At 36.9% G+C, this 13,700-nt stretch overlaps 1 protein-coding gene across 4 annotated transcripts in view; it reads right to left on the bottom strand.

Annotated features, from left to right (window-relative positions):
* Nucleotides 1–13,700, bottom strand: part of AFG1L (AFG1 like ATPase) — a 69,567-nt gene that overhangs the window by 29,829 nt on the left and 26,038 nt on the right. For all 4 annotated transcript variants that reach the window (XM_082047233.1, XM_082047234.1, XM_082047232.1 and 1 more), the window contains one exon: nt 13,257–13,315. In XM_082047233.1, coding sequence (XP_081903359.1) covers nt 13,257–13,315 — 59 coding nt within the window. The remainder of the gene's footprint in view (nt 1–13,256; nt 13,316–13,700) is intronic.

Consider the following 13,700-nt stretch of genomic DNA (forward strand, 5'->3'; position numbering starts at 1 on the left):
CTCTCTCAAGGTGTTGTGTTGCATATAGAGCGAAGAGCAAACACAGAAATAGATATACTGAAGCGTGTGGCATGGTTATGGTATGGCTGAAAGAAGAAAAGTGCACCTGAACACCGTAGCTGGTGTAAATTCATTGTGCTGATACTTACAGCAGTGCTTGTGGCTCAGCTGCTGATGCCGGGAGGGTAGGGCAGACATTCTGTGCCCTCACATACAGACTGACGCTGGGCTGGAGCACACAGGTCCCTGCAGCTTGCCGAAATACATAGCAGCACTTGGTGCTAAGCGGTTTAGTTCACTTGTGTTCTGCTTACAAACTTAGCACTCCTTAAATGCACTGAGAGGCTTTTATGACTTCACGGTTTAACACTACAGTGAATGAATTCTGGAGGTAAGACCTGTACATGTGAATACTATCAAAAGAGCTATGAAGCAGAGGATGCATTTCTTCTGTTTTCCCTTTTCTCTGTCTTCAAAGTAATTAGTATTAATATGATCATTATTCAGGAAAAATCACCCTCATCAGTGACACTAGTTAAGAAGATCTTGCTTGCTCAAAAGCTTCTTTATGTTTTTAAGCCCTTTTAAAGCTACAAATAGTTGCCTAAACAGATATTTCTTTTCCCTATGAACCTTGTCTTGGCATGTCTACAATAATGTACTTATATTCACTCTAATGTGATGTAACATTACATAGTTAATTTTTTAAATATCTGTTAGATATTCTGGGCTATAGGACCTTTCAGCCAGAGAGGCAACAGCAGCATCCCGTTCAGAGATATATAAATACAGCCATTATAGTCCTACTGATTTTCTGCTTCCTTAGGAGACAGAAGTCAACTGAACCAAACATCGACAAAATAGAAAAACAGAGTTGATACACAACAGTTTTCTGTAACACATGATATAAGCATAAATGCATGGGCCAGTTAACAGGAACAGAGAGATACTTAGTCCTTTGGAAGACACTTGTCATTTCACTATCCATGTCCTTGGATGTTCCTAATTAATTTCCGGGTTTGGTTTGGTGTTTTATTTTGGCTTAAATCTGTCTTATCTAATTCTATCTCATATTTTTAAACCAGTATTCTCAGTCAAATTCTGGTTTATATTTTACTTCGAATCTCTAGCACATTTTTCATTTATTACTGTCTCAAGAACCACTGACTTGGACCTCGAAGACAGGGGATTTTTTTGTGTGTGTGGTGTGTTGTTTTCTTTTTCCCCTCCAAGACTGATGATCTGTTCAGGAAAGCACTCCAGCCATTTAGAGCCCATGTTCAAAATAAAATTAAAACAGCCACAAGAATTTCCTAACCCTTCTACAGGTTCATGTATCTACTGTTGTTTATCATGAATTACTTTTACTGAGACACTTTAAAGCTCACTTGCACCTATCCTGTTAGGTACTGTATCAGTATACATAAAATGGGTGGCCCCTGCCACTAAAATAAAACATTATAATCTGTGTAGCAACATGCTCCCAGCAACATCCCTTTAAAACACGATTGCTGTTGTTAGATTATAAGTTTTGTAGGGTAGGAACAACCTTCTCATTACATAAATTTATGTCAGTAGAATACAGATCTATAGGTGCTACTGGAAAATAATGTAACAAAAAAAATCAAACACGAGTATGAATAAAGAAACCAATCATTAAATAGCAATGTGGAAGAAATTAATGTCAATAAACCAGCATAGAAACATGCACTGGTGCAGGCAACGCTACTGACACAAACTGAGCTCTACGCTGTAGAGAAGAGAAAGGGTGTGAGAGCAGAACCAGTGAACTGAAGGGTGGCCAAAGGAGGATTGCCTGCACCACCAGCACTCCTCCAAATTAAGCATGTAACAGTGGAGACAGCTCTGAAGAGGGATTCAGCACATGGTCACCTTTACTCAGAGTCAGAAAGGTCACAGGGAAGCTACGCGCTGAGCAGAGATCCAAATGTTTTTCCTTTTGAGGTTTCCTTTGTAGACAAGGGTACCCACTGTGGTTCTTTGTTTCTATGCACGTAAACATCGACTTATCTGCTTCACAGGAGTGCAGAGGACAAAAAGGTTGATATTTGTAAATATTTTTTCAAAAGGCATGCTTTACATGTTAAAAAGACAGCATATAACCACAATATAAAATAGAAGAAAATAAAGCACACCAAAATATCGTATATGTTCAAGCTAAGCACTTAACATACTAGATTTACAAAAATGAAAACAAGATACATGGTTGCCCAGTACAGAAAAACAAATCCAGCTCACAACTGTATGAAAGAAATACTGAACCTTAGAGAGGTGGCATATGTGTGGGGCACCCCCACACATCTTCTCTCCCCCTCACAGGTGTCGATGACATTATAATCCTGCATCGCGGAACTAGAAAATCAATACTATAACTTACAAACCCTGCAAGCTCCAGGGAGGGGAAGCAAATAAAATAAATTGAAGCTTTTCTGTTTTTTCCCTTTAATCTTTTTGCAGCATGGGGAAAACCCTACCAGGATTACATACAGAAGTTCTAGTTTCTTTCTCCATCTTTGGACTAACTTCTCCAACCCTGGACTGATTAAACCCTCCAGATGTGATTGCATCCTCACACGCACTAATCACCGCCACAGAATCCTAATCAACAGCCAAAGAACTAACCGGGGTGCTCAGATTGTTAGTCCTTAATTGTCAAAGCCATGACTGTAACTATTGGTTTCCATTTTTTTAAGATGGAGATTTAAACATTCAAATTTCATTTACTTGGGCTAAACGTGTACTTTCCTGTTGAAATAAACTGAAGATACAGTTAGTTTAGTCTGTTCTTGTGGAACCATTTATGGTTTCCAACAGATTTTCTATTCTATTCAGATATTTCAAGTCTGACTTATCCTATTCAATTCAAATGCATAAAATTAATTAGTCATACAATTTATTTTGAAGTCATTTATGTATTTATGTATACAAAGAAGAAATACAATTACAGAATTGAAAACGCAATTAGTTAAAAATACAGCACGATCATGCACTCATTTCCACTGTGACAGAAAACCTTTTTATTCCAGAAGGAAAAAAGGCAAAGCCTCAGGGCTCAACACCTAAAATGACAATCGTCTGATAGTATAGATAAAATGAGACTTTCAGTATATCTATTGTAGCAAGTTATTAAATATAGACTAATATAAATACATTTTTTCTCCCTGTAAGCACCTCTAATATTCCTTTGTTGCTGCAATCAAGAATGGTAGATATTAAAACGTTTAACTGCTCAAGAATTTAAAGTATACGACATGATAGATTAAGTAGAGAACAAAGGTTTCAGAACATTTCAAAAGGCAGTTAAAATTAACTGGATAACCCGCAAGAAGTTCTCAAGACTTAAGTTTCCCATGTGTCACCAAAAAAACCCTGAAATGCTAATATTAATAGATGGCCTTGTGGTCCATTGTACTAAACACAACATGTCCCTGTGAGCTCAAATATTGTGATCAGCTCATGACCCTTGATAAGGCAGGTGATATCTCTTAACCTTATTGAAGACCACCCTAAGTCAACCCAGTTGTCATTCTCTGCTCCAAATTTTAATGGCATTAGAATAAAAAAGAGCCACCATACAAGATCTTATAAATCATCCTGTCAGCACACAGGATCAGACCACCCTATCTGAGGACCACTGGAGAAGGTGTAGGGGGACAGAGACATGAGGGTGCTTCACTTTGGCTTGATTATTACCTGATTCCCACACCTGCTGAGCTTCCACAGCCTTTCACACTCGGGGTTAAACCAGACACCTGCAAAAGCAGTGGTAGCACTGCAGATGCAGTATCACATACACTTTCCATATGAGCAAAGAAGAGTACAGTCCTGTCCACAGGTATGCAAAGCTGCACAATTAATACTCTTGGCCTCTGGTGTAGTTCTTAACAAGCACATTAGAACATCTACTATTAATAACCAAGCCATGCCTAACTGAGAAGTGCAACTTCCAACCACTTTGAGCAAAATTAATCATAATTTCCAAGTAGGTATCATCTTGCCTTTTCACATGCATCCTCAGCATCTAATTCTTTGTATTAGCTTATATCCTAAAAAAAACCCTACTATACTTGAAAATACCCCACACCGATCCTGCTGATCTGTCTCCATTAACAATACACAGGATCACTAATGGTCCTTTCCTCCAGCAAATCAGAAAATAACGAGACTGTTCATTGACAATTGTTTTTCTCATACATTTATATTTAGCCTAGGAGAAACACATTATCATCACACAACATGTAGAGACGTGATGAGAACCCTCAGCCAGCAGCACAGGAAGAGTTCCTTGGGTAAACAGAGCTTACTAGGCTTAACCATTTTTATTTTTCCTTATTTGATCTCATGTAGTGTTAGATTACCAACAAGAAAACTGTTTCTTCTTTCTTAAAATTCTTTCTTAAGTGATTTCAAGACAAAGTTTTTTCATCCAAATGACACCATTACAATTGGCATTTTCCCAAACGATTCATAACTGCGGTAGAAAAAGAATCCTCTCAAGCAAAAATAGAGTGTGTCATGAAAAAATGACTTATGACCTACAAAGCACAGCCACAGGTTTTAATTTTGGAGTACTCTCAAAGTCACTAGCAAGTGACAATCACCAGCACGTTTCAGAACGTGAAACAGGTCCAACTGGGACTCACAAGCTGGGCAGGTCTGTCCACAGGCTGCTGCTCTAAAAGGAGATCAGCCAGACTGTCATGACCAGGCACGGTACAAGTGCAGGACCTTCAAAGGGCTGCTCCTTTCATCCACACTCAGAATTGGCCTTGTTAAAAAAATTTTAAAATAAAAAAAAAAAAAAGAGAGAGTAAATCAAGTTTGTAGCACTCCTAACTTTCTGCTACACCAACCCACGGAAACAAGAGGTACTGGGGAGAAGGAGAAAGGGAATCATCTGGTATTTGGTGGTGGATTAAAAACTTGCTCCAAATGCTGTTAGGTGTGCATACAGATTTTGTCTCTCTGTTCAGATGTTGTTGAAACAGTAGACTTTAAAGAAAATGTCAATGAATCCTCATAAGCACTATACATGACCTCTGGGGTAATTAGCAATCATTCAAAAGCAACAAGACTAAAATGTTCTATTCTTTATTACTGTCAGCTCTTGTCTTGATCAGCATTTTAATAAAGATGGTTTATTGCTAAGACAGTTTCATGAATCAGTCATAATTACATTCTGACACGCAGTGAATAGTAAAGCAAAACTAAATATCACTTCATCAACCTTTCTAACCTTTGTGCAAGTATTAACTGTAAATAATTTTTACACAATCTTAAAACAGAAAATCTGCATATTTCTTAGTTTTGTACATACTCTACCCTAACTGAATTTCCCGTGACCTATACCTGAAAAAAACCCTTACAATCAGGCATAATTACTTAGTCTTGCATGATATTCAGGTGTTGCCTTTCGCAGATCAAATCAACTTCAAGTACAAAAGGCTATTTGTTCTACAAAATAGTGCAATGCTTTAAGGGGTTAACTAAATTTTTTGAGAGTCTTTTCCCCCATGTTCTTCATTACCTGCAATAACAAAATACAGGGAATAGAGCCTTAGAGACTTCATGCTTGTTCCAATTTTAAACACTAACAAAAGAAAAGGAAAAAAAAAAAAAAGGCAAACAAAATAAAATCAAACCCTCAAAATCCACACTAACAAATTTTGAGGAAAACTTTCAAAACGCCATCCCAGTATACAACATAAATGAAACTAATCATGGTCAGATTACTTTCGGATGACAAAAACATTTTATTTGCGAATTATTTTTAAATGGACCTAGTGCACAAAGATCTGGGAAGTGAAATACTGCCACATACAATTTTTTTAACAAATCTGTTTCTTACACTTGTGACAAGAACATTTAAACTTTAAACTGAAGAGCTTAGTAGAGACAAATTTAGAGGGAAAACTGGTTCAATGGAAGTTGCACAAGTTTACATTACAGCCTTCAAAACGTTAACAACTAAGAAACCCCACTATTCTTGCTACCACAAGGAACATACGATCTATTGTACAACTTTTCAATAACTTATTTTAATGTCTAGCTACAAATCAGCTACCCCCTAAGAAGAGGAAAAATAGACAATTAACTTGTAAAATAATGGTGCATGAATAAAGACAGAGACTCTTAAAATGTACTGTTCTGTGAATAGCATTTCAGATATTCAGACAAAAGTGAAAGAATTCAGGAGGTACAGATGTGGCTGTGCTGGGTAGGAGACAAGTAGCCTCTCCTTTTTCCAGTCAGGGAGCCGAAGAATGGCAGAGTACACTTCATGCAATAAGAATTACACTGAACAACTCTCCCCATTTCACTTCACTTAGGAGAAAAATCTTCCCTGCAGTCTAAGTATAAATACAACAACAACAAAGCACCAAACCGCAACCCAAAATCAACCCACAAACCACTGTACAACATTCCGTTTCGCTAAAGAACCAATAAAGACTGTAACTTTCAGTCTCCTAATAAACAAGTTGTGGTGTTCTGTGAAAAGGAAATGCCAACAGTTCACTCTGAATTGATAACATGATGTTTTGTAAGCCAAGGGTCAAATTTACGCCTAATACATGTACTTAATTGGAATTATACCCTGGATGAAGTTATTTGTCTATATTCCTTTTTTGCCGTTGTTTTTCCTTTTTAACATTTGATTTGTATTTCTTTGGCCAGTATTAGCCTTTGCTCCTGCCAGAACTGTTGGCAGGCATGGAAAAAAAACAAAAAAAACAAAAAACCAGAAAAAAAGTAGTATTGATTTACGAAACTGGATTTCCCAGAATTAAAAAAAAACAAAACAAAACAAAACAAAAAAAACAAACTACTAAGATCTAAACAAAGGCTAAAGATGGCTTACGCTTAGTGCTGATGAGGTCCACTACCTCATTACCAACAACTGAAAACTTCTGATGCATTTTGTTTCAAGGGAATCCAAAAGTCCTTGCTGTAAAGCAGGCTGGGGGGTGCTGGGTCCATTCACTCTTTCTGTATCACGACCATTATGTAAGAAGTATAAAACACTGCCTTTATGCTGCCAAACCACAATGACTCTTCTTACATCAAAGCGTTTTCACCACTAGGGGTTTTTTTCTCTGAAATTTATTCAAGCCAAGGGCAGGGAGACAACAATTCATACACACTAATTACACCTAATTATCTATTCCTTTTTCTTTTTTTTTTTTTTTCCTTTCCACCAGCTTCGGCCAGTGCTATTTGCTATCTGGGTTTCTCACAACCTCCCCTTGCCCTGTCCATCCAACTCAACAGTAAAGTCTTTGAAGAAAACAGTCGTGGCTTCTTAGAATTTTAACAATATAAGGTTCAACTCAAATTAAATTATTCTATTATTAGTTTTGACACATTTATGTGTTAAATATGAAGGCCTCTTGGTTAATTTGGCAAATTCCTCACATCTCTTCACGGCTAGAATTGCTGGAAACACCCTCTCTTGTAGGAGCTTCTCCTCATGCTTTCTTTTCATGATCTAAATGAAATGTTTATTGGATTAAAGTTCTTCTCTGCAGACCTCCACGGTGGCCTGTGACAAAGAGCTTAAAAGCTTTATTAATTGGCTTGGGCTTTTTGGGGGGAGGCAGGACCTCATTTCACATTACATCACAAGCAAATAAAACTGCCACGTGTAATTAGACTAATTTACTCTGATCCAGCAGGAATCAACTATTCCATATCTATGATATGCTTTGATTTACTCATTTTAATCAAGGAGTAAACAAACCAAGCAAGAATTCGGGAAATTCTAACAACTAAAGGAAGCGAGAAGGCAGGGAGCCCAGCACTGAGCTACAGGAGAGACTATTTTATCCTTAGATAAAGTTTTGATCTGCAGCTAAATAAACTTGCTAGGAGCAAGTGTGTGTGTATAACAGACACAGAACTTAAACAAAGTGAACAGCTTAGTATCTAGAGAACACACTAAAGCAATAGGTACCTTATAAAATATTGTGACACCTAAGTGCTCTGAACTACAGAATTCAAATAATTCTTGTGTTTAAATTTAAACACGCACACACAGGCCCAAAAAGCTGAATGCTGAAAGGGCTGGTGACTTCTAATCTGACACCTTGCTCTCTATATACAGCATTTTGTTAGTTGACAGTCTCACGAATTTGTCTAACTAAAATTACCCAGAAATTATACTGATGTTGAGCACAAAAATACTTGCAATCATGCTACGTTTTCTATTTTTATTTTGTCCTATATTTAATTAGGTACACTTCACAAAAGATAAGTACTTCTATTACTTGCAGAGAGAGAGAACAAGAACAAATGCTCCTTCTGCTTAGTGGTTTGCTTGGTTACATACTAAGAAGGGAAACAAAAGGCCCAACATCTTCAGTAATGAAAAAGTCAATTGATAGGCAAAACCATCACAATATCAAAGGCCTAATCCCTGCAATTCTGACTCAGGTGACAGTTCACAGGGGTCAGAGTGGCTGACACTGACCTCAAAAGCAGGTTTAAACTATTCAACATGCTGAAAGCTGCTGGGCTATCACACCATTAGACTGGGACAAACTGACAAATCAATTTCATCAAGGAGATGACTTCTTTTGCATGGGGGGGGGGAAGAGGCAGATCTGCCAATCCACAAATCCCCGCATTTCTTACCCAGGTGGCTGGACAAAAGCTCAGAGCACCATCAAAGACATTTTATATCTACCAAATGCCTTTGTACAAAGCAAACTCCCACAATTTGTTTCGGGACAGCTCTAAATGTTGCAAACAAATATTTTTTGCATATTCAAACTAAGTTATTGAAAAGTCAAAATACTTTTAAATTCCTCCATTTCTTGCTTTGAAAGAACGGCTATATTTTAATTGAAACCAACCAGAGTAGAGAACAATGTCAACAAATAATCATTAACTAATTTAGTGTAAACATACATAGCTTTCTGTTTGAGAGGAACGTACAATGCTTACCGTTAAGAGTCATTTTAACCAAAGAGTTTTAAAATAAATAATTATCTGGTCCCTAATAGCAGAAGGAGAAAAAAAAGTTCTCTATAGGAAGCTTACAGTAATTTCATGTCTGACAACAGGTTTCTGGTTGATTCTCTCTCTTTAGTTAAAACAAAATGCAGGTAGCCAAAGCCAAACTTTTTAATTTTTTTTAAACTGTAGCTTTTAAAGGTATATTCAGGCTATGAAAGGTCCTAAAACTGGCTGACTTTCAGTTAGAATTCAGTGCAGTGCAGGTCTACTGCATGAAGAAAACCTGAAAAAATGCACAAGTTATGTATTTGGTACTTTGACTCAGCTTGACATTTTAAAACTTCACACTACAGTTCCAGGAAACCTTTGGAAGCTCAAGAACTGCTTATATCAGCTACAGACTTTACATAACAACCTATTTGAGGAGCTTTCCTTCCTGCTTGTCTGAAGAATTAAGTATTGAACCGGTCACTGAATTAGAATTAGGATTCCAGAACAGTTAAGGGCTGGTGTAAGTATCTTCACTAAATGTCTGCAAAAAATTAAATGTAGCCAAAATTACAGCCAAACTCGCATATTAAAGCATGCTTTATTTTTTTGAAGAGCCTCACTTCAGATCTTACATCAACTTGCTAGAGATGCATAACTTTGTTTATAAACCAGCTCTAAAATGTTCAGAAAGTTTTCATATTTCATATTAGTTTAGATTAACAATTTTAGGTATTTCTGCTCTATGCAGCTGAACAGAGTAACTGTGAGCAAGAAATGTTTTTCCTTTTTAAGAACTGCCTTTATTAAAAAAAAATCACTTAGGAGTTCCATGCGCTTTAAAATGCTCGGTAAGAGACACTGCAAGATTAAAAGCTCAATCAGAAGGGACTGAATCTAATTGCAATTATAGAATCAAAAGATTTTCCTTCCTAATACTTATCTCTGAACAGCTCTATCTCTGTAAAATTTCATGCCCTGAAGAAGCACTCTTATCTATTGCAGAAACTAAGCCCCTTTCATAAAGAATATTCAGTCCCAAAGAATTTTAGCCACAACAATGAACAGAACAATTGAGAGTTTTTCCCCGTTTATGAAAACTACCACTCTAAATTACAGGATTAAAAAAAGATCACTGAAAAATCAGATCTCAAACTATTTAAAGTTTCAAAAGATCAGAATACTGGGATATGTTCCAAATGAGGCAGGGGATACGTGCAGGGCAGGAAGAGCTGCCAGGAGCCCTACGCAGACCTAGAGCTTTTCTGTGGCCCTAAAAAGTGGAACTTATCAATTGCACCTCCCCCTGCAGACATTCAGCAATCACTTGCCCCCGGTAATCTACCACCTAGAAAGATAAAAAAGACAAACTCTGCAAGATAACTGTATCTTTCCTAGGGTGCTGTTTCACCTTTTTGCTTATTCCACACAAATTGGTTTGTGATTATCTTTGTAAGAAATAGGAACCCAAATGCATATACTAGAAAGAAACCATTTCTTTTGATCATTTGAAGACAGAGAAAGATTTTTGTATAACAGTTATCAGGGCATCTAGGAACCATGTGTTCCATTTATGAGGAACAGAAAGAGCCTGAAATCTATTTCAAGTGAAGCATCTCTTCACAGAAATGTACTGTCAATACTTTCCATTCATTCCAGTTTTCCAAGAACGTTTAAAGGAATTCAAAGCTCCTCTGTTGAACTTGAACTACTTTCAGTGCTAAAGCCTTTTTTTAAGATTTATGATCATAAAAGTTAATTTCTGAAACAAACAAAACCAACCCACTCATTCACCCCCAATAAACCCCACACAAAAGCCCCACAGGAAGTTCTGAGCGCAGCAAAAACCAAGACAGGAGTTCGTGTGAGCTGTCAAAGCCACAGCTGGGCAACAGGTTACATGAGACTGACGCTACCAGAGACACACATGGTGGGGACAGAGCAAGGTCAAGGTAGAGAAGTCCGGAAATAAAACATTTGCAAGCATCTAGTGTAATATTCTTCCTTTGTATTTCCATGCAAAACCCTAAAGGATATTGTCTTTACATTTCCTGAAGTCGCATATGCAATTATTAAAAAAATGAGGCAGAAGCTACTCCATCCATTAACATGAATTCAGTGATACGGATTACACACACATTGGGGATGTCTAAATCTGCATTTCTCAAACCACCACATCCAGAGTCTCAATTTAGTTATATCCATGCCTTTGCAATATAAAGGTCACTTGTTAAAATCTTACTTCAAAATACAATCCAGTGTGCTTTTTTTTATATATATATACTTCTGAAGCATTGAATTAAAAATGTAGACCTGGAAATTTTTTTAATTATTATTTTTAATACCTTGCCATTACTCTTCCATTTTCCAACTAAGGTCAGAGAATGAACTCTTGATAAGCTTCCTCTGATAAAATATGTTTTTGGGAAAAGATCATGTTATATTGGTAATATTTATTAAAGCGACATTATATTAAGATATATTTAGAGCAGGCTTAAAACACAAAGATGAAGGGGAAAAAACATCCACAAGTAATCAACAACTTTAGAAAGGCCCTTGTGAATAGTGTTGAGTGAAACCTTTTTTCTGCATTTATTATTATGGTAATGTTTATCTACCTCTAGTCTGGTTGTGCCACTTGTTTCTTTTTGCACTACTCCATCCCATCGCAGCTCTAAAGCAATCCACCTTTAGGGCTTCTCTCAGGGTTCTATCCACCTGATCCCTTCTAAAAATTTAGATTATTTTCCCATTCCTGATGAGGTGTTCTGCATGCATAAACTACATTTCACCTTTTTTCTTCAGTTGGCCAAAAAGACAAAAAAGGAAACTACAAATAAGCATGCATGATAGATATTCTTTAAGTCTCATCATCAATGAAATGAAAGAGCCTTACATTTATCAATAAAGAAAACTAAGAGGCAACAAGATAAGATATACAGAAAAGAAAGATTTACCACAAATGCTGCATGTCAAAAACCAAACTGTTCTTGAAAATGCTCTATGATCAGGATCTCTCCTGCATCCAATGCAGTCAGCTACAGAATAAACTCTTTTCAAGAATCTGAAATTGAAGTAGTTACTCATTTATTTTTATGTTTCTGACTTTTCTAAAGCCATCCAGGCAAGAATCACTTTCACTGGTAACCTCCCTGACTTTATACACAACTGTTCTGAGATACATCAGAGTGTCACATTCATTACATTGGCATATTAACTTTGAAACCATGTAATTGCTCAACTGTCAACATTAGATGGGATTTTCAAAGGTGCTTAGGCAATTAAGCAATTTTACGATCCTAAAATGTCTCATTGAAAACCCAAGGCACCGTCAACTGCTTTACTGGTGACCACTTTAACAGAAACAGCCAACCAATGTACCTATTATGCAATTCTCACTGAGCCAAACCTACCCTAAACAACACTTTACCTTCTTTTATCTTAGATACTGATATAGTTAACATTAGTTAGATAGTTATTCTGCCAATATTTTTGCGAGGTAGGGAAGTGCTGTTATTTCCATTTTATATGTCATTTCAACCCAGGCAGAGCAGGACACAGGAGCTGTATGCTAGTTCTCAATAACATAACAGTACAATCATAGCTTATGAATCAAAAATCTCCGTGAGTTGCCCGGAACTTGAAAGTGTAGTTCAGCATATGGGCTTTTCTTAATAGCAAAATCAGCACTGATTGTATTACTCATATCAAGAAAGGATGCTTCATTTTTTCATCTAAATGAAGCCATTCTAACTGATGTCCTGCCATACCACAACATGCAAACTCCAGGAAGCTCCAGAACTGCTGCTTGTTCAGCATTACATGAAGCCTCACAAATACCCGTTCAGAAAACTGCTTACACATAAGAATGACCCAGAAACAAGATCATTGAGGGTATGTACCAAACACCACTTCCTTGCACCAAACGTACCTCAAGTTTTTGTGGCATAATAAATGTACGATGTCCATAAGTACACCACAGTGTAACTGTCAGAGGAATACTGTGTTACACAGCATATATACATCAGTAAAAAGTCCTATCCAAGCAAACAAATTCTGCTACCTTAGTCAAAAAGGTAACTTTTTGCCATACTAAAAACGTCCAGCTTTCAAGACGTTAATTCTAGAGAGGAAGTGTTCCTTTTTGCCTTACCTTCAATTACATTTGCCTCAAACAGCTGAAGAATACACATCTTATTTGGAAACTAGAATCAAAGCAATCCTGTACAAATCTCTAATTCATTAATACAGTGAGCGAAATTGAAAAGCATTTAACGAGTGACTCTCCTTACCTTCAGTACAGCAATGAATGGTACAAAATTAGCTCTCTGAAGACCATTTTTATAGAGATCTGAAAGAAAGGAAATCAGTACCATTTTGCTACTTAGTCTTAATAACATTGTCAGCTTGTCTTTTAGTCTGGCAAATAAAACCTGGTGTTGCTAGAGAGAGGAGGAACAAAAGGCGGAAAAGGAGAGCTGAAATTGATTTCTCTTCTGCTGTATGAAAATTCAATACATTCTTAGGGAAGAAAGGAAAATCCTGAGAAAGTGAAAAAGTCAGGGAGCTATGACTTAAATCTCTAACAACATATAACTGATTTTAGCAGAAGAAATGAAACCAGCATCTGTTTTAAAGTAAGGATATAAAAAAGTAATGCTGGGTATACATTGGTATAAGGCCAAAACTATGCACCTACTAAGTCCCAAGTATATGGCAGAGGGGAAAATCCAACA

Source organism: Streptopelia decaocto (assembly GCF_964273445.1).
Source record: "Streptopelia decaocto genome assembly, chromosome: 3".
Classification (NCBI taxonomy): domain Eukaryota; kingdom Metazoa; phylum Chordata; class Aves; order Columbiformes; family Columbidae; genus Streptopelia; species Streptopelia decaocto.